General features: G+C 47.7%; 1 protein-coding gene across 1 annotated transcript in view; it reads left to right on the top strand.

Annotated features, from left to right (window-relative positions):
- Positions 1–24,039, top strand: part of ARAP1 (ArfGAP with RhoGAP domain, ankyrin repeat and PH domain 1) — a 108,374-nt gene that overhangs the window by 73,692 nt on the left and 10,643 nt on the right. The window contains 15 exon segments of the mRNA XM_036744554.1: positions 475–489; positions 492–611; positions 2,100–2,235; positions 3,075–3,177; positions 3,784–3,979; positions 4,481–4,526; positions 5,157–5,320; positions 5,431–5,643; positions 6,555–6,660; positions 6,985–7,132; positions 8,034–8,120; positions 15,000–15,068; positions 16,035–16,152; positions 20,230–20,343; positions 20,687–20,832. Coding sequence (XP_036600449.1) covers positions 475–489; positions 492–611; positions 2,100–2,235; positions 3,075–3,177; positions 3,784–3,979; positions 4,481–4,526; positions 5,157–5,320; positions 5,431–5,643; positions 6,555–6,660; positions 6,985–7,132; positions 8,034–8,120; positions 15,000–15,068; positions 16,035–16,152; positions 20,230–20,343; positions 20,687–20,832 — 1,781 coding nt within the window.

A 24,039-nucleotide genomic window follows, 5' to 3' on the forward strand; every position in this document is an offset into this window, starting at 1 on the left:
TACATGTCTATCCATATGTACACATAGATACATGTTACACATTTAGTGCATCAGAGAGGTGCCGTGTGAGGTCCAAAGGGGAGGGTCCTGACCCTCCCAGGGCATGGAGGATGAGGGGGAGCTTCTGAGGGACTCAGTTGCCAGCTCACAGTCTCGGAACATCAGGCCTGTAAGGACTTTGGGGGATCATTTTGTCCAACCCTCCTCATGTGAGTGTAAGACAGAAGTGAAGCCCAGAGAAATCTGCCCAGGGTCTCATGGGCTCATTAGTAGCAGAGCCCAGATTTTAACCAAGTTCTCCGACTGCAGTATCAGTGTGCTTGATATTTGAGGGGCTAGGACTGAACAGTTGCTTTGCTGGTGTTTGGGGTTAGGTGGGTGGGACGGTGGGGAGCTGGGGAGACCCTGCCCCTCCTTGCAGAATTCCGTCCTTGACCAAGAAACCCTTCTGTCCCCTTTCTTGCTTTTCCCCAGAGATGCCCCGGCTGGACCGGTCAGCATTGTGGAGAAGCATTACTCTGTCATTCAGCCCACTGTGAGCCACAGTGGCTTCCTCTTCAAGACGGCCTCTGTGGCCAAGCCCCTACAGGAGCGCCGTGCCGAGAAGGTGGGTGCCTCCCCTCCCTCACCCCAGCCATCTGCTTCTTTTTCCTAGCTTATGCATCTCATACTTCATTCCCCGAATGGTAGGCACTGGGGGTGAGAGGAGATGAAACACGGCTCCTGCCCTTGTAAAGCTTATAGTCTGGTAGAGAGATAACCACCTGCACAGTGTGACATAAGAAGGGCCATCGAGAGGGGCACAGAAAGGTCTGAGTAGGCCTGAGAGAACATGATGTTGTGTGCAGGAGAGATCAGAGGGGCTTTTTGGTGGAGGTGAAGTCTGAGCTGAGTTTTGGAGGATAGTCAGGAATTCGGTCAGTGAAGAGAAGGAGGGAGGGCATTCCAGGCATAGGAGACATCCCGGGCAAAGGCTTGGGGGTTGGAGAGCTAAGCTGAAGTTCCAGCTCCTACAAATGACCTAATTCTCTTGGTTGTTAGTTCGGTTCCCCCTCCACCAATTATATAAACAAAAAACTTACCTTGGACTGACTGTTTTATATACGTAATTATGTGCAGGCTTTTCCCCCAATAGGATTGTGAGGTCCCTGAGGGCAGAGACTGTTTTATTGGTCTTTGCATCATAAGTGCCTGGCACATGGCAGATGCTTAATAAATGTTTCTTTAGTGAATGAATGAATGAATGTTTGGGGGCAGGGTCGTCCAGTTTAACTGGAATGTCAAATGGAGGGTTTGTGGAAGCATCAGTTAGTGGAGGGCTCTAAATTCTAGCCAGATCATTCTGAACTCAACTTAGTCCGGACTTTGCCCAGGGCTAACTATAAGACAGCATATTAAGAGGATTGTGGATTATTCTTTCATCTCTGTTATAAAATCCTCATGGTTTTTTTTGGAGGGAGGAAGGCAGGGCAATTGGGGTTAAGTGACTTGCCCAAGGTCACACAGCTGGTAAGTGTGTCAAATGTCTGAGGCCTCATTTGAACTCAGGTCCTCCTGACTCCAGGGCCGGTGCTCTACTCACTATGCCACCTAGCTGCCCCCCTCATGAGTTTTTGGAGAAGGAAACCTGAACTGTTCCTACTGATCAGGCATGTCCTTAGGTGGTGGGTGAAACCAACCTTCACTAGGTACCTGCTGTATGCAGAATACTCACTTTGCCATTTTCTGGGAGCACGGGGGGCGGGGGGGTCGGGGGTGGACATAGAAGAAAGAGAGAACCAGGTCCCTACCCGCAGGGGTTGCCATAGTCTTAACCAGGGGAGCGGACTATGACCAGCCTTGTAGAGTATTGTGACTCTGGTGTAGCTTAGGGAACTTCAAATACAATCTGATAGGGTGAGTACTAGAAGATTTCATGGAAGAAGCCATTTCTCCCCAAATTCTCCCAAGAGAGGAGGCATAGGGGCACTGGAGCCTCGCCTGTGTGGGGCGTGGGGAGGGAAAGGAGGTGATGGACCTAGAATGGGGTTTGGATTTAGAAGAGGCCGTGAGGGATCTCAGCCTCTCTCTCCCTCCTTCTCCCCCTTTGCCTTGGGCAGAGTTCAGCCGACGCTGGTGTGTTCTCAGTGATGGGGTCCTGAGTTACTATGAGAATGAGCGGGCTGTCGTGCCCAATGGGGAGATCCAAGCCAGTGAGATCGTGTGCCTGGCTATACCCCCATCTGACACCCATGGGTGAGCCCCCCTTTACCTCCTTCCCAGCCCAACCCTGCCCCCCCCACCCCTGCCCAGCGCCTGCACTCTCTTTTGTACAGGGCTTCTGCCATGTTCTCCCCTTTCCCATGAAAAATCTTTCTACCAGTCTCCTATCTCTTTATCTCTGGACCCCTCCCTGTTCCTCCTCTCTAATGTGGTGTGTTGGAAAGAACCCTAGCTAGGAAGAGCAATCAGCAGCCCTGGTCTCTAGTCCTAACTACTCATGACCTTGGGCAAATTTTCCCCACGTTTTAATTCTGATCTCCAATAATTCTGTGATTCTGAAATTCACTAAGCTGGGGTTCTATGTTTTGTGTATCTAAAATTCTCTGTTCTGAGATTCTAGAATTCCACATTTTCCCATATTCCAAGATTCTAGAATCCTGTATTTTATGTTTCTAGGATTCTAAAATTCTGTGTTCTGAGATTATGCGTTGTGATCTAGAAACTGCCTTATGAGGAACGTTCTTCAAGGTGTCACTGTACCTCACTTCCCCAACCCTGCCCCCCCCACCCCCAATCTCCATAGCCTCATCCTCTCTGCCAAGGCATGAGAACAAGGGAACTGTTTACGGATTGAATCCTCAGTGCTGAGGAGAGCCTGGGTGGGTTGAACCAAAGAAGAAAAGTTGAGAAACATTTGGAGAGAAGACAGAGGTTGGGGTGATAGAGATTGACAGAAGAGAAGGTGAGGAGAGGGTGGATAGGAGATAGAGAGAGAAGCAGAGAGGGGGTGAACGATGAGGTGGGTGAGGGCAAGTGGCCCAGCCCTAAGCTTCTTTCTCTTCTCCCTTCCCTTTGTCCCTTTCTCTCTCCAGCTTTGACAGTACCTTCGAAGTGTACACAGAAACTGAGAGAATGTATCTGTTTGGATCAGAAAGCCCAGACCTGGCCCGAGAATGGGTCAAGTGTATTGCTAAGGTGGGTGTGCTTAGTGGGTATAGGGAGGTGTGGCAGGGCCAGGGTGGAGCTTTCCTAGATCTGTCCGTTTACAATAAATCTTCAGACTCTAAGGGATGACGGGAGAAGCACAAAGAGAGGCCACATCGTTATTGCTGAAGCAGTCAGGGAGGGCTTCCTAGAGAAGGCAGGACTTGGCCTTGTATGGATTGAGGGGGGAGGGGAGAGAAGGGCTGGGATCCAGCTGCTGGCTTTCATTCTTATTCTAGACTTCCTACAGCCCTGACTTTTGTCGAGCCTCTGTTACATTAATCCTCTCCTCTACCCTCTCCTTTTCCACAACATCTATGAATGTGGGAGATTGAGATAGGACTGATCATCCAGGATAAAACCTGATGGGGAGGCGGGTGGAGAGAATGGGGCACAAGAACAGGGAAGATGACAGTGAAGGGGGTTGAGATCAGACTCTTGGAAGTACTTTTCCAAACACTGAGGCTACTATGCTTTGGGCCTTCAGCTGGTGAGGGATGCTGGAGGAAGGCCTAGAATAAGTCAGGTTTCTAGGGTCTGGAGGTGGGGGGCTGCTAGAGTTGACCCCACTATCCTTCCATTCCTTCGTTCCTATAGGCTTTCGTGCCTGCACACGCGGAGGAGCTGCTGTGCAGGGACTTTGAGCGCCTGGGCCGCCTCTCCTATAAGGCTGGCCTCAGCCTGCAGCGGACCCAGGAGGGTTGGTTTGCATTGGCTGGCTCCGAGCTCCGAGCAGTATTCCAGGAGAGCCCCAGGGAGGAGGCCTTACAGCTCCGAAAGCTGCAAGAGCTATGTAGGCAGGACCCTTCTTCTCCCTGACTCAGTCCCTTCCCCTGAGTTGCCACAATGACTCTGATCTTCCGGGTCTCTGTTCAGAGGCCTGTGGTGCTGATCCCAGCTTTCCCACAAACTCACTGCATGACCCTGTTCAGGGTTCTGTCCACTTTCTTCTAAAATGAGGGATGCAGCCTGGATGACCTCTAAGGTCCCTTCTAGCTTTGACCTTCTTTGACCCTGGATCCTGTCGGATCCTCTGCTTGGAAGTCAGATCTGCACGCTGTCCCGCTCCTTCCACCCCCCTTTTCTCCAGTCCTGGGTGAGACAAATTGATGGCTCCCCAGGCCCTTCTGTGTCTTCTCTTCCCCATGTATAGGACCACACACGAGTCCTCACATGGCGTGATCCATTGTACATGTGTGCCACACCTGCTGTACTGGGGACTGACTGCTAAGGAGTGGGGAGGGGAGAGGGGCACAGATGTGTGTGTATCTGAACCTATCCTCTCCTTCCCCAGCAATCGAAGGGGATAAGGAAGTGCTCGTACTGGTGGAGAGGGGGAGGTGAGAATGGGGGCCCCAGGGGGGAGAGGGAAGACATCAGCTGCTTCCATTGGTCCTGTGAGGTCCGCAGGGGGCGCCTTGACATGGGACATTTCTTTAGTCTTGAGGACCCTTGGGGTGGGGAGGGGGGAAGGAAGCAGCGTTCCAGATAATCCACAAAGTGGGTTACAAAGATTTTCCAAAGCAGGGTGTAGCATTGTGCATGGCTGCAGAGGGCAGAATCAGGAGCAGGGGGGAGATGGCAAAAGGTGGGGAGAGGAGGTTACAGGGAGGCTCTGAGTAGAGCAGGCTGTCTAAGCAGAAGCTGAAGACCCGCTTGTTGATTCCTATTCAGGGACAGGGTGGACTAGCTATTCCCTGAGGTTCCTTCCTGCTTGGAGACCCTGTGACTCTGGCCCCTAAGCTTGGAATTGGGAGCACTGGGTTCTTCCCAATGTTGCCATTTACTCCTGTGACCTCCTCCTCCCTGGACCCCAGTTCTAATGTCTCTAAAAGGATGGGGTCGGGTGATCCCTAAGGATCCTTCTTTCTGACAATATGAGAATTCTTAAGGGAGCCCTGTGGATGGGGTAGAGAGGGTGAATCCCATTGGATTTCTTGGAGGTGACGTTGACTGGGCACTGGGCCCAGGACCCTGTACATCCAGGGGGAAAGGAAGCTGGACTTCACCGGCTGGCTGGGGGCCATCCAGAAGGCAGCAGCGAGCTCTGGGGACACTCTGTCTGAGCAGCAACTGGGGGACTCTGATATCCCTGTCATTGTCTACCGATGTATAGACTACATCACACAGTGTGGTGAGTGGAGGGTCTGGGGCCAGGGCTATGTGTGGGCTATGCCTCCCCTTCTCCAAGGACCAATTAATTCCCCCCAATAACGGTCCCTCCTTCCCTCCCTTGTTGCCTAGGATTGACCTCAGAGGGCATCTACCGTAAGTGTGGGCAGACGTCAAAGACACAGCGGGTGCTGGACAACCTGCGTCGGGATGCCCGCTCGGTGCGCCTCAAGGAGGGGGAGCAGCATGTGGATGATGTTTCCTCTGCCCTCAAGCGCTTCTTGCGAGACCTTCCTGACGGGCTCTTCACCCGGACTCAGCGCTGTGCTTGGCTCGATACAGCAGGTGCTGCTGCCTAGTGGACCTGTGGGCTGACTGGCTGACAGACGGACTGACTGACCGACAGTAGCCAACAGAAAGACCAAGCCAACAGCAGACTGATGGACAGACTGACTAACTATGTTGGAGAGATGTACCTGTAGACAAGCTGGGATGGTGAAGAGCCCTGAGATACCATGCTGAAGGGACTGGATGTTTGGCCTGGGAATGAGAAGACTTAGGGGTGATCTGAGAGCTCTCACCCCATGCAGAGGGGCCATCCTGGGGAAGACTTGTACTGCTTGGCCCCAAAAGGCAAAACCAAGAACAATGTGGGGTGGGTAGGATGGAGTCTGCAAATGGTAAACTGAGGCTTGAGGTAAAGAAAAACTTGTTAATGATTGGGCTGTTCTGGCATGGAAGGGCCTGCCTCCAGATGTCTTCAAACAAAGGCTGAATGACCACTTCTGGTATGTGGTGGATGGGATCCCTCATCAGCTGTAGCTTGGACTAGGTGGCTGCTGTGATCCCCTGTGACTGATGGATGGATAGATGGATCTGCTGACTAATAAGTGAATTGACTGATAGAAGTCCTGATGAAATGATTAGCTAGCCGCGTGACTGCCTGACTAACAAGACCACCTGACAGATTGATTGACCCAATGACCATCTTCCCCAATTGCCCCCTCTCCCCCCATTCCCCGGCCCTTTCCCTTGCCTCCCGCTCCTGCTAGATCCTAGCACTGTTTGGCCCTGGACAGAATGGTTCCTGTCCTCACCACCTCCCAGTCTCTGGAGTTTGTTGTATGTGTGAAGGCCCAGGGTGGGTGCTGGGGGAATCTGGCCTGGGAAAAGCTGGCTGGGGCTGGGAAGGAAACCAGAGTGGTCATAGGCCCCAGAGGGCCCAGACCTCATACCTTCCTGTCTCCTGTCCCCAGCAATCGAGAATGAAGAAGAGAAGATTTCTAGGTACCAGGAACTCTTGGGGCTCTTGCCTCCTGTCAACCGGGCCACAGCGAAGGCCCTCATCAGCCACCTGTACTGGTGAGAGCCAGGGAAGATATAGTTTCTTCATCTCTTCTCTCCCTCCCCTTCCCCCCAATGCCCCAAGCTGGCCCATCCCATCTATGGAACTTGAAGCCACAAGGCAGGGGTCTGGGGCCCCACTCCCTCCCCACTGGAAAGGTTTCCCTCTCTTTTCTCCCCTAGGCCCAAGAACCATCTGGGCTTTGTCACTACAGTCATTTTGTGGTTCTCTATCTGGGGGTCTTTTTCTGATGTTCCTGAGAATTCTAGGGGAAGGGGATTTGAGAGGTTTATCAGATTAGGGGAAGGGGGTCTCTGAGTCAGTCTTCTTACCCTTCATAGTGTACAGTGCTTCTCGGAGACCAACCAGATGAATACCCACAACTTGGCAATTGTCTTTGGGCCCACGCTTTTCCAGACAGATGGTCAGGACTACAAGGCTGGCCGAGTGGTAGAAGACCTCATCGATCACTATGTCCGAGTGTTCAGTGTACGTCTCAGAGAGGGGTGATGGCAACAGAAAAGCCTGGGAGCCTCGGGTCTTGTGTCCCAATGCGTCCCAAGCCCAGGACCAGGAGGGGACCAGCCCTGTATAATGAAGGCTGCCCTGGAGTGGGAGTCAGGATGCCTCATTTTCTGGTGCTGGTTCTATCTCTAACTTGCTGCATGACCTTGAATACCAAGTCATTTCTCTTCTCTTTGGTATTCCCTTTTATAAAAAGAAGGAATCAGATTACATGCTGTCTCAAGTCTGTTAGAACATAGAACATAAAATGTCAGAGCTGGAAGAGACCTTAGAACAGAAGAGGAAGCAGAATGCATGGGTCAGTGGAGAACATGAGGGTTTTGCAGTCAGAGATCCTGGGTTCTAATCCTGGCTTTGCCTCTCAGTAACTGACTGTGGGCAAGTTCTGGTGCTGTTTACCTTGGGGAAATTGGGGCATCTTCTACCCTGTGACCTTACCTGTAAAATGAGGGGCTTGGATGAGATGGCCTATGGGACCTCTCTTACCTCTTATTTTATGATCTACAAGAAAGTCAGAATACAGAATGTCAGCCCTGGCAGGGACTTGGGCATACTCGAGTTTTCTAACTGAGATTGTGTGACTCGATGAAAAAAGACTAGCTCCACCCATATTGAACACCCATAAAGGCTTAAAAAAAGAGAGAGAATCTAGTCCAGGCTCCTAATTTTACAATTGGAGAAACTGAGGCCCACAAAGGGAAGGGATTTTCCCAAAGTCACATGGGGATCCCTCACATCCAGTGACTTCCTATGGGACTCTGGTGGGGAATTTGGGAGAGGGTAGCTAGACCAGCCACCTATTGCTATCACAGGCAATGTCCTCTTCTTCGCCCTCAGTTCTTTGTTCCTTCCCTTCTCCCCACAGGTGGATGAGGAGGAGCTGAGGAAGCAGCGAGAGGAGATCACAGCCATTGTCAAGATGAGAGTGGCAGGCTCGGCCAGCGGAACACAGGTGAGGTGGCCAGAGACCCAGGCAGCCCAGCCACTCCAGCCAAGCTCCATCCCTCCCTGGCTTTGCTTCTTTCTCTTTCTCCCTTTCCTGGCCTTTCTTCATTGACCTCCCCCAAACCACGAGGGAAGGAGACCCCCTCCTGACTCTAACCAGCTGGTCCCTGCCTGTCCTTTCTCCTGCCCCTTCCATTCCTCAACTTTTTCCATTCCTTCACTTGGTTAACAAGCATTTGTTAAGTGTTTGCTGCGTGCCAGGAGCTATGCTTTGCTAGGGATAGGGGCCATATAAGGACCAGAATGAAAAGCAGACCCTGCCTTCAAGTCAGCCAGTCAATCAGTAGTCCACAAGCATGGGCCAGGCACTGGGCTGAGTGCTGGGAATACTTTTGTTTTATTGTTTAGTTGTTCTTCAGTCGTGTCTGACTCTTCATGACCCCATTTGGGGTTTTCTTGGCAAAAATACTGGAGTGGTTTGCCATTTCCTTCTCCAGCTCATTTTACAGATGAGGAAACTGAGGCAGACAGGACTAAGTGACTTGCCCAGAGCCACACAGCTTGTAAATGTCTGAGGTCAGATTTGAACTCATGAAGATGAGCCTTCCAGACTCCAGTCCCAGCACTCTGTGCACTATGGCGCCACCTAGTGGCGACACAAAGAAAGAAATAAACAGGGTCCCTGCTCTCAAGGAGCTCCCAGTTAAGGGGGGAAACTACATTCAAACAACTACATATAAACAGAAGCAGTGTAAATGGGGAATAATCTCAGAGGGAAGGCACTGGGTGGGGGTGGGGAGCCTGGAAGGCAGAAGGTGGAATGGGAATTGGGCCATGTGAACGCAGCATGCTCCCTGGTCTCCTGGCTGGGAATCCAGCACCCATGCTGCTTCCGGGGGCAGATTAGGCACATTTTCAAGGACAGAGATGCTGAGGGGCTAGAGCGGAGCCTGGGATCTGTCCTCTGGTTTCCATAGAGAGGCCACAGGGGCATGGAGGTGAAAAGAGGGCTCCCAGATGTCATCAAACCTCAGATCTGTCAGGGACCTCAGGGGTCACGGAATCTCCAGAGGGCATCCGCTCTAGCCTCTCTGCTTGCAGAGGAACCTCTCCTCCAGCAACATCACAGTAATAACAATTCACATCTTGGTGGTACCTTAAGGATGACACCATCCGTTCCTCACAGCAGCGCTGTGAGATGGGCAGTGCAGGTATTAATACCCCTTTGTAGAGGAGGAAATGGGCTTAGCAGAGGTTGTTATTGGCCCATGGTCACACAGCTAGTCATTGTCACAGGGTTTGAACTCAAGCCCGTTTGCATGCTTTCCATCTCCAAGCGGTCATGAAAACCTGTAGGGATGGGGAGCTCACTACCTGCCCCAAGACCCTTCCACTTTGGAATAGCTTTGATTATACGGAGGTAGTTCATGACTTGGATGTTCTGCGCCTTATACCTGCCTCTTTGCACTTTTCCTAATTGTTGCTCCTTAGTTGTGATTTCTGCAGCCAAGTAGGACAAGTCTGATCGCCCTCCCACAGGGCAGCTCTCCAAATCTGAGCTGAATGCCTGCTGGGGAATGGGGGGAGGGGGAGGTTTAGCAGCAGCTGGGTGGGGGAGGGTATCAGGCAACCTGCTCCTGTCCCTGGGAAGCCCCCTTCTGCTCTATTGGCTGGGGATGCCCACCAGCATTCCTTTGTCCTTGGCCAACCCAGTGCCCACCAGCTCACCTCCACCAGACCCTCTTAAGTTTACCTTGGTCAGACCCCCTTTTCTCACCTCACCTCCACAGCCAGGCCCCTGTTTCCTCTCACGCTGACTGATGTCTCTGCCCCACTTTTCATGATTCCTCCCCACTCTTACCCTGCCCAGGAGAAGGCAGCTCCTTGAGAGGGATAGTTCGGAGGATGAGTGATGTGGGGAGAGGCCCTAGAGGTCAGAAGATCTTAGATTTTAGAGCCAGAAGGATGGAAAGTGACTCAGGTGCTGCCCTAAGGGAACTTGGGAGGGGGCAGATAGGACATGTGCCCATGTGATGTAACTGTGACGCATGGATGAGCATAGTGAGGGTCAGTGAATCAGTCTGCAAGTGTTTGTTAAGCACTTTCTACGTGCCAGCTCTGGCTGAGTGCTGGGGATGCATAGAAAGGGCAGTGAAAAACCAAAAGAAAGGACTTTAGGAAGTTCTGCGGCAGGAGACAGAATATTCAGCTGGGAGGAATCTAGCACCTGGGCCATGCTGTGAAGAGAAAGGATTTCAGCCGGTAGAGATGAGGGAGGGATTTGATTCAGGCACTGATGTGTGAAGATAAGAGAGGCCAGAATAATTTATAATAATAATAATAGCATTTCTGTAGCAGCTACTGTGTGCCAAGCACTGTGCTAAGGGCTTTGAGAATATAAAATCATTTGATGTCACAACAACCCTGGCAGGTAGATGTCATTATCAGCCCCATTTTACAGTTGAGAAAACTGTGGCAGTCAGAGGTTAAGTGACTTGCCCAGGGTCTTACAGGCTCAGAGCTTCAACCCCTGCACTACTGATCCAGGAGATAGCAATTTGGCTGGAATGAAGGAGATGATGATGATGATGGTAGTAATAACAACAACAGTAATAATACTCCCTCTTCTTTAAGGCATCACAGTAGATAGAGGGCTGAACCTGGAGTCGGGAAGACCTTAATTTAATCATTTTTATTTAATATTTTAGTTTTCAACATTGATTTCACATGAGATTAAGAGTTACAAATTTTCTCCCCATTTCTACCCTCCACCCACTCCAAGATGGCATATATTCTGATTGCCCCATTCCCCAGTCAACCCTCCCTTCTGTCGCCCCACCCCCCCACCCCCACCATCTCCTTTCCCCTTACTTTCTTGTAGGGCAGGATAGATTTCTATGCCCCATTGCCTGTGTATCTTATTTCTCAGTTGCATGTAAAAAACAACTTTTTTTTTTGAACATCTGCTTTTAAGACTGAGTTCCAAATTCTTTCCCCTCTTCCCTTCCCACCCACCCTCCCTAGGAAGGCAAGCAATTCAACATAGATCACACCTGTATCATTATGTAGAACACTTCCACAATGCTCATATTGTGAAAGACTAACTATATTTCCTTCCATCATATCCTGTCCCTATTTATTCAGTTTTCTTACTTGACCCTGTCCCTTTTCAAAGGTGTTTGCTTTTGATTACCTCCTCCCCCTATCTGCCCTCCCTTCTGTCATCCCCCCTTTTTATCTCCTTCCTCCTTCTTTCCTGTGAGGTCAGATACCTGATTAAGTGTGTATGTTATTCCCGCCTCAAGTTGAATCCAATGAGAGTAAGATTCACTCATTCCCCCTCACCTGCCCCCTCTTCCCTTCCAACTGAACTGCTTTTTCTTGCCACTTTTACGTAAGATAATTTACCCCATTCTATCTCTCTCTTTCTCCCTCTCTCAATATATTCCTCTCTCACCCCTTAAATTTATTTCATTTTTTTTAGATATCATCCCTTCATATTCAACTCTCCCTGTGCCCTCTGTCTATATATATATACACACACATATGTGCATATTCCCTTCAGCTACCCTAATACTGAGGTCTCATGAATCATACACATCATCTTTCCATGTAGGAATGTAAACAAAACAATTCAACTTTAGTAAGTCCCTTATGATTTCTCTTGTTTACCTTTTCATGCTTCTCTTGATTCTTGTGTTTGGAAGTCAAATTTTCTATTCAGCTCTGGTCTTTTCACTGAGAAAGCTTGAAAGTCGTCTATTTTATTGAAAGTCCATATTTTGCCTTGGAGCATGATACTCAGTTTTGCTGGGTAGGTGATTCTTGGTTTTAATCCTAGCTCCTTTGAGACCTCCGAAATATCATATTTCAGGCCCTTCAATCCCTTAATGTAGAAGCTGCTAGATCTTGTGTTATTCTGATTGTGTTTCCACAATATTCTTATTGTTTCTTTCTGGCTACTTGCAGTATTTTCTCCTCAACCTGGAAACTCTGGAATTTGGTGACAATATTCCTAGGAGTTTTCTTTTTGGGATCTTTTTCAAGAGGCAATCGGTGGATTCTTTCAATCTCTACTTTACCCTCAGGTTCTAGAATATCAGGGCAGTTCTCCTTGATAATTTCTTGAAAGATGATATCTAGGCTCTTTTCTTGATCATGGCTTTCAGGTAGTCCAATAGTTTTTAAATGATCTCTCCTGGATCTATTTTCCAGGTCAGTGGTTTTTCCAATGAGATATTTCACCTTGTCTTCCACTATTTCATTCCTTTGGTTCTGTTTTATAATATCTTGATTTCTCATAAAGTCACTAGCTTCCACTTGCTCCAGTCTAATTTTTAAGGTGTTATTTTCTTCAGTGGTCTTTTGGACCTCCTTTTCTATTTGGGTAATTCCGCCTTTCAAGGCATTCTTCTCCTCATTGGCTTTTTGGAGAGGAAGACCTTAATTTAAATCTGACCTCAGTCACTCACTAACTGTGTCTAGCAAATCACCTCAGTCTCCTCAACTATAAAATGGGGGATAATAGTAGTACCTACCTCCCAGAGTTATGAAGATCAAATGAGACAATATCTGTGAAGCACATAGTAGGCACTTAATAAATGCTCGTTTTCTTCTAAAAATTATTGATGTCTTTTGTTATTAACATCACCTTAGTCTCTGTCTCTCTTTCTCTCTATGTCTGTGTCTATTCCCACTCCTATGTCCCAAAAGCTATTACTTGTAACAAAGAATAAGAGAGAAAGGAGAAAAAAAAGTAATTCAGCAAAACTACCAAGGGCTGCATGTGTGTCTGAGAGTGTATACAAGGTTTGACACCCATGGTACCCCTTCTACAAAGAAGGAAGGGAAGTGTATTTTAAAAATCTCTTGAATTATATGGTGTTCAGGGGTGGTTGTTAGGGTTTTTTTTTTTTTTTTTTGCTGTGTTCGGGGCAGTTTAAAGAGCTTTGGGCCTAGAGCCAGAAATACCTGAGTTCAAATCTGACCTCAGATACGTATTAGCTGTGTGACCCTGGGCAAGTCACTTAACCACTGGCTGTCTGCCTCAGTTTCTGTGTCTGTGAAATGGGTATAATAACATTACCCACCTCGCAGGGTTGTTGTGAGGATCAAATGAAATTATCTCTATAGAAGGCCTTAGCATAGTGCCTGGCACATACCACATAGTTGCTATAGAAATGTTACATTTGTTCTTCCCATTTATGTTGTCAGCGTATACTATTTTCCTGACTCTGCTTACTTCATTTTGTATCGGTTCATAGAAGTCTTTTCATGCTCTTCTATATTCTTCACATCCATTGTTTCTTATGGCATAGGAATACTCCCCCAGGCAGTGGACATCTCCTTTGTTTCCAGTTCTTTGCTAATAAGATCCTTTTCTAACAACAGCCCTGGGTGGTAGATAGTATGAGAATTTTGTCATTCAGTCACTTTCAGTCACGTCCTACTCTTTGTGACCCCATCTGAGGTTTTCTTGGCAAAGACACCTGAGTGCTCTGCCATTTCCTTCTCCAGCTCATTTTACAGATGAGAAAACTGAGGCAAACAGGGTTAAGTGACTTGCCCAGGGTCACACAGCTTGTAAGTTTCTGAGGCCAGATTTAAATTCAGAAGATGAGTCTTCCTGACTCCAGGCCTGGCATTTTATGCACTGCACCACATAACTGCCCCAAGACAAGAATAACCACCCCCATTTTACAGAAGAGGAAACTGAAACTTTGAGAATGTGTGACCTTCCTAAGACTAATTAGTATCAGAGTATAGACTCAAATTTAGGCTACCTGATCCCATGTCTAGTGTTCTTTTCCTCCAACATGAAGCTACTTTGGGTTTCCCTGTTTGTTCCCCCACTAAACTGGATTCATCTCATCCTCCCCAGGGGGAAGGACAGATTCACAGCAACTTCCCACTCAATGATTCTAAGACCTTAGACAAATGAATTCCTCTTCTTTGGACCAAGGGGTTATAGACTCCCAAAGAGAGCTAGAATGAGCCCTCAGAGGGGATCTAATCCCAGTCTTCCACTGGCTAACTAACACCAACATGAAGGGTCTATTTTCATATTCTGTCTACTTGACAACAAATTAGTCCTATTTATTCCACTGTCCCTAATTCCTTTGCCCTTGGCCAGCCCAGCACCCCCAGCTTATCTCCACTGGACCCGTTCTACTTAAGTTCACCTTGGTTGACCCCCTTCTCTCATCTCACCTCAGCTAGATTCTCCCACTGCCTTTCTTGGCCAAGTCTTCTGTTTCTTTTCCTATTGCCCAGCCTCCCTGTGCTCAACTTTTCCAACCCTTCCCTCCCCTGCTCCTCCTCCCCGAACCTGCCCAATCCTAGATGGACCTCTCCTTAGAAAGAGCAATTCAGGGGCAGCTAGGTGGCGCAGTGAGTGGAGCACCAGCACTGGATCTGGCCTCAGACACTTGACGCACTTACCAGCTGTGTGACCTTGGGCAAGTCACTTAACTCCAATTGCCCTGCCTTCCCCCGTCTAAAAAAAAAGAGCAATTCCTAGGAGGGATAGTCCAGGAGATGAGAGATATGACAGAGGTCCTAGAGTTCATAAGATCATAGGTTTCAGAGCAAGGAGAGACCTTAGAGGTCACTGAGTTCAGCCTCCTTTATTTTATAATTGAAGGAACTGAAGCACAGAGAGATTAAGGGACTTGCCCAGTCTCTTAGGCAGGATTTGAACCTAGGTCTTCCTGAATCCATGGCCAGTGCTCTATCCTATACAGTATACTGTCCTCAGCCTTCTATTGCTCCCTATGTTTCAAAGGGTAGAAGGAAGTCTCTAGAGCACCGGTGTTCTCTAGGTGAGGCTTTTATTCTGTTCTTCCCCTTTCACCTTCTCTGACTCCCTCTCTTCTCCCCTCCACAGCATGCTGGAGATTTCATCTGCACCGTATACCTGGAAAAGAAGGCAACAGAGGCTGAGCAGCATGTTAAGGTGAGGCCTCAGGGATTCAGGAACGCCAATGCCTAGTCTTGGCTTCTGCTTGGCTTTCTACTCCTCGGTGCTGTAGCCCATTCACCCCCCAAGCCTATCAAACAAGAGACTTGGTGCCTCCCTGTTAGGTCTGTCTTCCAGGGAGCCCAGCACTGGGGTTTTCTGGAGCTGATCTGAGTGGAGTTCAAGCCATCCATAGAACTGGGTTCTGGAGGGAGTTAAAGAGATGATTATAGTAATGACAGTTCTGTTTACAAAGTGTTTTCGTCAAAATAGATCTGTGAGGTGATAGATATTTCCATTTCTTGATGTGAAGGAACTGAGGCTCACAGAGTGAGCTTGACCCAGTTACACAGCTAGCAGCAAGAGTGGTTCCCATTTCTATAGCTCTTTAAGGTTCAAAATGTACAACTACCCTATGCAGTAGGTGGCAAAAAATATTATTGTCATTTTGGAAATGGGGAAACTGAGGTTCAGAAAAGTAAAATGGCCTGTTTAGAATCAGCAAAAAGTTGATGTGAGAAAGAGAACCCAAATCCTAGCCTTCTGACTCCCAGGCCTCACACATTATTTATGTCTGAAGGGAGCTTGGAGAGGTTGGCCCTGTAAGGATGGAGTAAGGTGGCCCTAGCTAACTCGGTCAAGTCCAGAGCTCCCACAGTGATAGGTTCATAGTGTAGAGCAGGAATGAGCTTTATAAGTTGACCAGATCCCTCACTTGACAGATGAAGAAAGTAAGACCCAGGGAGGTCACACAGCTAGTAAATTTCTGAGGCAGTATTTGAATCCAAGACTTTGGACTACAAATACAATCTTCTTTCCATTCTACCTTGCTGGGGGGGCCTTGGATCGAAGTCTGGAGTCCTGGTAGATTCAGACTTTCCTTCATGGCTTGAGCTCTCGGGGACAGTAGTCTTCTGGGGTTAGGAAAGAAAGGTCTTATCTCTTTACACCTCTTCCCCTCAGATCCCAGCTTCCATGACAGCCCAGGAGCTCACCATGGAGATCCTAGATCGTAGGAATGTGAGGATAAAGGAAAAGGACTATTGGACCTGTTTTGAAGTCAATGAGAGGGAAGAGGCAGGTAAGTGGCCTTTGGAATATGGATGGAGTAGATGAGCATACACAGAGATTCATGCTAGATTCTGTTATTCCATGGTCAAGTGAACCAGGGTCACTCACTATAGCAGTTTGAATGAGGGCTCTCTGTGTGAGTACTGGGTGTTGTAAAATGAGGAGACTTGATTAGTTCTCCCACCCATTTCAGTTCCTACATTTGACAGCAAAGGCTTCTCTAAAGGCGTGTGATAACTCTACATCTGTACTGAGAGAGTGAAAAGGAGAAAATTCATGCATAAGATTTACATATCCAAATGAGATTTATTAAATAATATCCTGTACAGCTAACTGAGGCCTCCAGAAGTCTAGAGACAGGAGGAGGGTGGGTGCTATAGTCTTTCCAGATCTTCTTCTAGTTTGGGGGGATGCTGTGGCAGCTCTCAAAGTTTTTCCCCTTTTGTACAGGAAAAGTCACATCTCATGCCCCTCTTCCCTCCTTCTTTAGGAGGTTCAGTAGGATATCCAGTGACAAGATTTTATTTATCTGTTCCCATATCTGAAATTTGGGATCATTGAGCACAGTAATTGGTTGAGAGGGATGAATATATGAAATTGGAATGTTCCCGAGTCTACAGAGTTGGCTAACAAAGGAGACAGAAGTAGAGTACTTTATCTATGACCCCACATGCTATGAGATAAACCAATTGGGCTGAATTCTGTCCTTATACAGAGTTATATTTGGGGAGTGAAGAAGACTTTCTCATCTTATTTATAGAAAAAGTAAGTCAGAAGCAATGACAATTACACAAGTATACAGGAGACTAATCAGTTAATATGGGCATGAAGCATCCCAGGGAATTCTGTCTCAAAATTGCTTGGCTATTGCCAGGAGGATGGCCCCAGGTCGTTCTTTCAAGTGAGGATCAAAGGCCCTTTGATGGAGATGCTTATAGCTCTTCCCCTGGGGACTCTGTGTGAATGTTAACTCAGATTGTACAGAGGAGGGAAAGAAAATGTAAGGATCCCCAAGGGGTGGGGGATTCCTCAATTATTAATATAGCTTCATATAAATGTGTGTATGTGTATATATGTTCTCTGGTAAGCAGTGTCAATCCATTTACATTCCCCAGGAGAAAGATGACACTTGTAGTTATAAAATTCCAAAAAGCAATCATATCCTTCTACAAATCTTAAGAAAGGTCATAGACATTACAAAGTAGACACTATAAAATGCATCATGGCAGTCATAACTTAGGAGGCTCTATAGCATTGTGATGGTGATGGGATGAGGGTTGTAGACACCTAGGAGCTCACCACCGTGTCCTATGGTGAGAATAGTGGTAGCAATGGTGGTGTACCTGCTAGTGACCATGGTGACTGGGGGTTGATGATGAAGGGGAGGAAAGTGGTGATGATACAAGATGATGGTTATCACAGATCTCAAAGTTGCATGGGACTTCAAAGGTGAAACTGTCTGATTCATAGCTGAATAGAAGTCCTTCCTACACCACCCCCCAGAGGCCATTCATCGTCTGCTTGAGCACCTCCATTGAGGAGGGATCTGCCACCTTCTGGGGACACCTCTTCTGCTTCCAGGCACCTTTTAGATGCTGCAAATCAAAAGCCACACCTTCTTGTCCTGTGCAGCTCTTTTCTGTGTTTCCCATAAATTTTGTGAACAGGACTCACATGGTGTGCTAAAGGCCTTCCTCTCTAGGTCAGAGACGCCTCAAGGCATCCAGGATAGATTTCAGGGGGCCCGTGAACTTGGATGGGAAAAAAATTACATCTTTATTTCAATATAATTGGTTTTCTTTGTAATCCTATGTATTTTGTTTTGTGTAATTAAAAACATTATTCTGAGAAGGGGTCATCAGACTGCCAAAAGCATCGATGACACAAAGAACACATTGAGAACTCCTGCTTTAGGTCTTTTTAACTTTGCAAGGATACCTGATCAAGGCTTGGGCCATCTGTCTTGCTTTTGCTAGATGACTGGCTCACTTTACTTTCTTATCATGCGTCTCCTGGGTATCTCTTGTTTGTACATCACCTAGATTTCTCCCTGTATTCCATATTCCACCTGTCATAGATCTATCCTCTATAACAAGGAATTTTTTTTAAAAAATTCTTTAAAATTTAAAAAAGAAAGAAAAAGAGGAAGAAGGAGAAAAGAAACTCAGCAAAAACCATTCAACACACCAAAACCGCCTGGCATATGCATTGTTCCAACCTCGTGGACCACTGCAAAGGAGCCGGGGAAGGTGTCTTCTCATATTTCTTCACTGGGGCTAACTAAACTTATTCTTCAGTTTCACAACATTGAATTTTGACTGTTTTGTGGTGGTGGTTCTTTCCATTTACATTGTTATAGTCATCGTGGATATTGTTTTCCTGACTCTGCTGATTTCACTATGCATTGGTTTCCTGGATATCTCTTACACAACATCTTTCATGCACAAGTTATTACTGGAAATGTGTTGCTAGCCTATTTACGCCCACCATGCATTTTCCCATTGTCCTTTGAGTGTCTTGCGATTTTAAGTCTTTGTAGATTGTGGTGTACCATGACTTGAAGCTATATAGCATCACCCAGAAGAGGGTTAAAATTGGTGTTAAAAAGATATTTTTTTGTTTCAGGGGATAACTTGGGATTGTGGGAAGAATTATGCCATTTCCAATATACGATTCTGCCTGTTCTCTTTCTCCTCATTAATTCTGGACCCAATTAATCGTCCAACTGCAGTGTCTGTCTAAGATATATGAATAGATACATCAGCTTTTTGGGTTATTCATCCAGCTCCTTCTGTGAAGATTGTTAGGATGAACTCTTTTGAGTGATTGTAAAATCTCATTTAGGAACCTTTTCTGTGTTCCAGGGTTTGGTACCATCAGCCCAAATTGGTCTCTATATCACAGCATTGTTGTAAGGAAAGTGCCTATATCAGCAATCTAAATGGGAACAATTCATATTGTTGTTTTCATAACTTCCTATTTTCTGTCTCTTTGTCAGAGTTAGAATTTAATTTTTAAATTCTTTTTCTCCTCTGGACCAACTTTCTTTAGAGGATATTAGACCATGGGATCCTAACCCTTTTTTTTTTCTGATTTTGAAATTCTACTCTCCCAAAATCTAGCGTGGATGTACAACTAAGCCAAGTGTGTCTCTTCTATATCATGAGCTCTCCCATCAAGTGGGCACTTCCCCCCAAGATTCCTGTGGTTTCTTCTTCAGCACCTTCTGCTTGGTTATAATTAGATCCAAAGTAACAGCTCCCTTTCCCCTACTTTCTCTACCTTCCAAAGGATAAAACTATCATTAAGACAAGCCAAGAATTCATTAGCTTCTCTGCTTTTTGGCAGAGAGTAAACCCCAGCAGATGTCTGTGTAGTCAGAGTTCCCCATCACTACATCATACTCCCATGTCAGATCTATTATCTATTTCCCACTGTTTATCTCTTCTCTCCTTCTGTCTGGGAGGTCTCTAGAATACTTCCATGACGATAGTACTTCTTCTGTTTCCTTTGACTTTTGTACAAATGCTGTCCGCTATGGCTTTCCTCCTGTGCTTCCTAGGTTTCCTCACGTGAGGAAGGTGGTGATGATTCTGATGTTGATTGATAATCATGAGAATGATACGGTGGTTGTGGTGATGATTGCTTTGTTGGAGATGGTAATAGTGATACTGGTGTTGAAGGTGCTGTTGCTGGTGATTGGTTGGAGGTGATGAAAGTAACAGTGATGATCGAAGATATGTTAACTACTATAATGGTGATGGTGATGGAAGATAATGCCATGCCAGTGATTTATGTAGAGATGATGAAGACAACAGTGATGATCAAGGAGATGGTTACCATAATGGTAACTACTGTAATGGTGATGGTGATGGAGATAATGGCGGTGCCAGTGATTTATATAGAGATGAGGAAGGCAATAGTGATGATGAAGGAGATGGTGATAATAGTGATGACTGCCACGATGGAGATGGAGATGATAGTGATTATGCCAGTGGTGGCTGTGGAGATGATACTAGCTAGACTGGTACCATGTTGGGGTTGTTGGCTTTGATGGTGTTGTTGCTGATGGTGTTGTTTTCCATAGAGAGGCCCCTGCACTACACTGAGAAGGTCCTCCCTATCTTGCACAGCCTGGGGACTGACAGTCATCTGGTGGTAAAGAAGTACCTGGCCATGGAGGCTATGCTCATGTACCTAGGTAAGAAGCTTCTTACTTAGTTAACTTACCCTCTCCCCTTCCCCACTCCAGGGTCCTATCCCTTCAACTCTCAGGCATTGGCCAGATTCCATACCTTCTGTGTATTCTAATTTCTGTCTTAGGGAGAGACACAGCTCCTATCATCAGTAATATCATGTCTACGGGAAAGACATAGCCTTGCCCTCGGGGAGCTCCTAGTCTGAGGGAGACATGTTGCTGCCCTAAGGCACTACCAGCTCTTGGTGGGGGTGGGGTCATAGCTCTGCCCTCGGGGAGCCTCTGGTCTTGGGGGAGGGGGAATATGCAGCCTCTTCCCTCATCCCCCTCTGCCCTCCCTCCCCAGCCAGCAAGGTGGGGGACACCAAGCATGGCATGATGAAGTTTCGTGAGGATCGAAGCCTCTTGGGCCTGGGCCTCTCCACAGGCAGCTTCCATGACCGTTACTTCATGCTCAACGGCAGCTGCCTAAGGCTCTTCAAGGAAGTCAGAGTGAGTGATGGGTCAACTCCTCTCCCATCCCCCTGTAGCCTATACACTCAGACTCCCACACACTGACTCAGTTCCTTCTCAGTCAGGGCCAGGTTACTATTTTGTAGGTTACTCCTAGGTTACCTCTGACTCCCCTGTGTTATTGAGAGAGAGGATGGTATGGGTCTCTGAGACCTCTCTGGAGGCAGACACCATCCTGTGGGCATGGGCCCTGCCCCCTCCCTGGACATGGGTATCCGTGCTTTCTCAGGCCTCAGATCATGGCGTGCTCATCACAATACATACACGTATGTACTATGTAGGCTTGGTCATGGCCTGTAACTGTGTCTTCCTGATGTACATATTTGGTCACAGATCATATATGCTCTGGGTTGGTGGGCACATTTTTCATGATGCTCCATACAGGCATACATCCTTACCCTGCATTCAATCATATACACCTGACTCATCCTGGCTCTAATAACCATCGGCTCCCCCCATGCGCACATGGTCCTGCTACCTGTTCTGTCTCAGCCCCACCACGGATGCACCCCCCACCCTGGCTCCCATAACCCCCCAATCCTCTGTCAAACAGAACCTGAAGCAGCACAGTGGGGGCCTTGAGAACGTGAGTAATAACCAAGCCTCAGGCCAGCTCCAGTGGCTGGTTGGCGGCTGCTGCGGCACTGCTGCCTTACATACCGAGGGGAAGAGTCGGGCCAGGGAAGGGTCCAGGTGTGGCATGATGGGCATGGCTCCTCTCCCTCCTCCACTCTCCTTGCTTCTCACCATACCTCCTTTCCATCTCCACAGCCTCACAGGGATGTGATGCTTGGCTCATTTGGAAGCTGGGCTTCTGTCAGGGATATCTGCCAAGTTCTGCTTCAGACACAGCTGCCTCTGTTTCCTTCCTGCGTCCTCTTTCCAGCATCTGTCCCGGCTGCGTTTCCCTTAGCCTCTGGTACCTCTTGCAGCAGCAGGCGACTGTGCCTTACTTCTGCCTTCAGCTAGCTGTGCTTTAGAGGACTGAGACAGTCCTTTGGGTCTGGGAGTCAGGACACCTGGGGCCCAATCCCAGCTCTGCTGCAGACTTGCTGTGTGACCTTGGGTCAGTCTCTTCCTTTCTCTAGGCCTCCCATCTGTAGAATGAAGAGCTTGGGCCCTTGTAGCTCTTGGATTTGATGATGCTAACTTCATTTTCACTCCCCCCTTCCCCCTTCCTCCCTCCTGGCCTGGTGCTTCAGAGGTCTCTTAGCTATGGTCCCTTTCAGCTCAGACACCTGGGTCCCAGCTAGCTTTTTGCATTGCTAAGGCCCAGTCCCAGTGAGTGAGGGCCCTTTTAGTCTTCCTTCTTCTCCACCTGTCATTTCTCAGCACTAATTCCCCAACCCCTCTATGAAGACAGACAGAGAGAGGCAATCCATGTGTCCCAAACATCAAATAGGTGTAAATTATAAATGTGCTGAGCTATTTTTACTTTCATTTTACAGCTGAGATAATTGAGGCTCAGAGAGCTTAAATGAGTCCTCCGGGGCGGCACAGCTTGTAAGTGCCTGAGGTCCCTCAGAAAGGGTCAGATTTGAGAGATGAACCCAGGCCTTCCAGAGGCTGTGTCCAGCTTCTTCTTCACGGCACCTCCATGTCTCTGAGGCACAGCTTTCTTGGCTTCCTGCCTGGGGCTTTCTTATTTCAGACCGCCTCTCCTCATTCTTGCTGGCCTTCAGAGATAGGAGGCTCCCTTGCCTTTCCTGGTTTCCAGTCTCCTGGCCCCAAGGAAGTTATTCTTTGCCTCTGCCTGACCTCTCTGTGTAATTGGAGTTCAGAGTCTCTTGTTCCATTGTCCTGAGATTCTTCTCTCTGGGGACTTAAAGAGGGGTCCGGCTGTTCTTCCCTTGGCCGAGGCATCAGAACTCCTTGGCCCTATTAGCCCCGGTTGCTGCCCCTTAGGACCTCCTGGCGCCAGGGAGCAACATCAGCTCATCTTGCTAAGCCATTTGACTTGGGCCTGGCGCTCAAAACCACTGATCAGCCTTGCCTTTTTATTCAATCAGCTTCCATCTGATGTAGTGGCAGCCAGCTGGGTCAGTTACTATGGCCCTGCAGCAACCCTTCCCAGTCTTCAGGGCTGTCCCAGGCCTCTTCTATTGATAGTCAAAGCTGGGTATTGCTCATCCTGGGGGCTGCTGTTCCTAGGTCTCCTCCTGTCCTCCCTTTCCCTAAGGATGATTCCCATCCTGACTCCCTTTTGCTTCCTTCTCTCAAGCACGAACCCTGTACAAAAATACACAGCTGCTAATGTTGAGTCTCCGGGTTCCCAGAGGCCCAGAGTCAGATTTGTCTTCATCTTCAAGAAAAGCTCCAAGTGTGAGTGCCTCTCACTGTCCCCTGCCCCGTCCTCCCCCACAGCCTCTCCTCTTCACAAAGGATGGCTTATCCCAGACTGAACTCAGCATCTCTAGGTAGACCACTTCAAATAGCACATCTGGACCAGTGCTGCTGCTTCCCCCCCTTTTGTATATAGTAGTCCCTTAAGAAAGCACACAGTCCTTTTCAGTTTTTGAAGAATGTTTATTAGTGATAACTACATCTGTGAGTGCTCATGTCTAGGGCATTCCTACAATGTGTGGGAAGCTGGGCTGGGGATGACCTCTGAGCCAGCTCCCTTCTGCCTCTGAGAGCCAACAATCCAAGATTCTATTAGCCCCAGATTCTGCGATTCTAAGATTCTTGAAGCCTAGGATTATTCATTTTTCAAATTACTGATTTTTATTTCTGTATTTTGTTTTTATATCACCCTTTCTCCTTCTGAATATATCCCTTCCCTTTCTCTACATATCCCTTGGAACGAAGAAAAAAGCATTTTGGTTTTGGCCAATACAAGCAAAACTAGCCAACACATTTATAAGGTCTGCTAGTGTCTCCCACGTTCCAGACCCACAGTTCTCCACTTCTTCAAAGAAGACAGTTCAGTAATTTTCCAGTCATGTCTGACTCCCCTTGACCCCATTTGGGGTTTTCTTGTCAAAGATACTGGAGTAGTTTGCCATTTCCTCCTCCAGCTCATTTTACAGATGAGAAAACTAAAGCAAATGGGGTTAAGTGACTTGCCTAGGGTCACACCGATAATGTCTTGAGGCCAGACTTGAACTCGGGAAGAGGAGTCTTCCAGATTCCAGGTCCAGTGCTCCATCTACTCTGCCACCTAGTTGCCCAAACAAGAGAGAGGCC

This window comes from Trichosurus vulpecula, chromosome 2 (assembly GCF_011100635.1).
Source record: "Trichosurus vulpecula isolate mTriVul1 chromosome 2, mTriVul1.pri, whole genome shotgun sequence".
In the NCBI taxonomy this organism is placed as follows: domain Eukaryota; kingdom Metazoa; phylum Chordata; class Mammalia; order Diprotodontia; family Phalangeridae; genus Trichosurus; species Trichosurus vulpecula.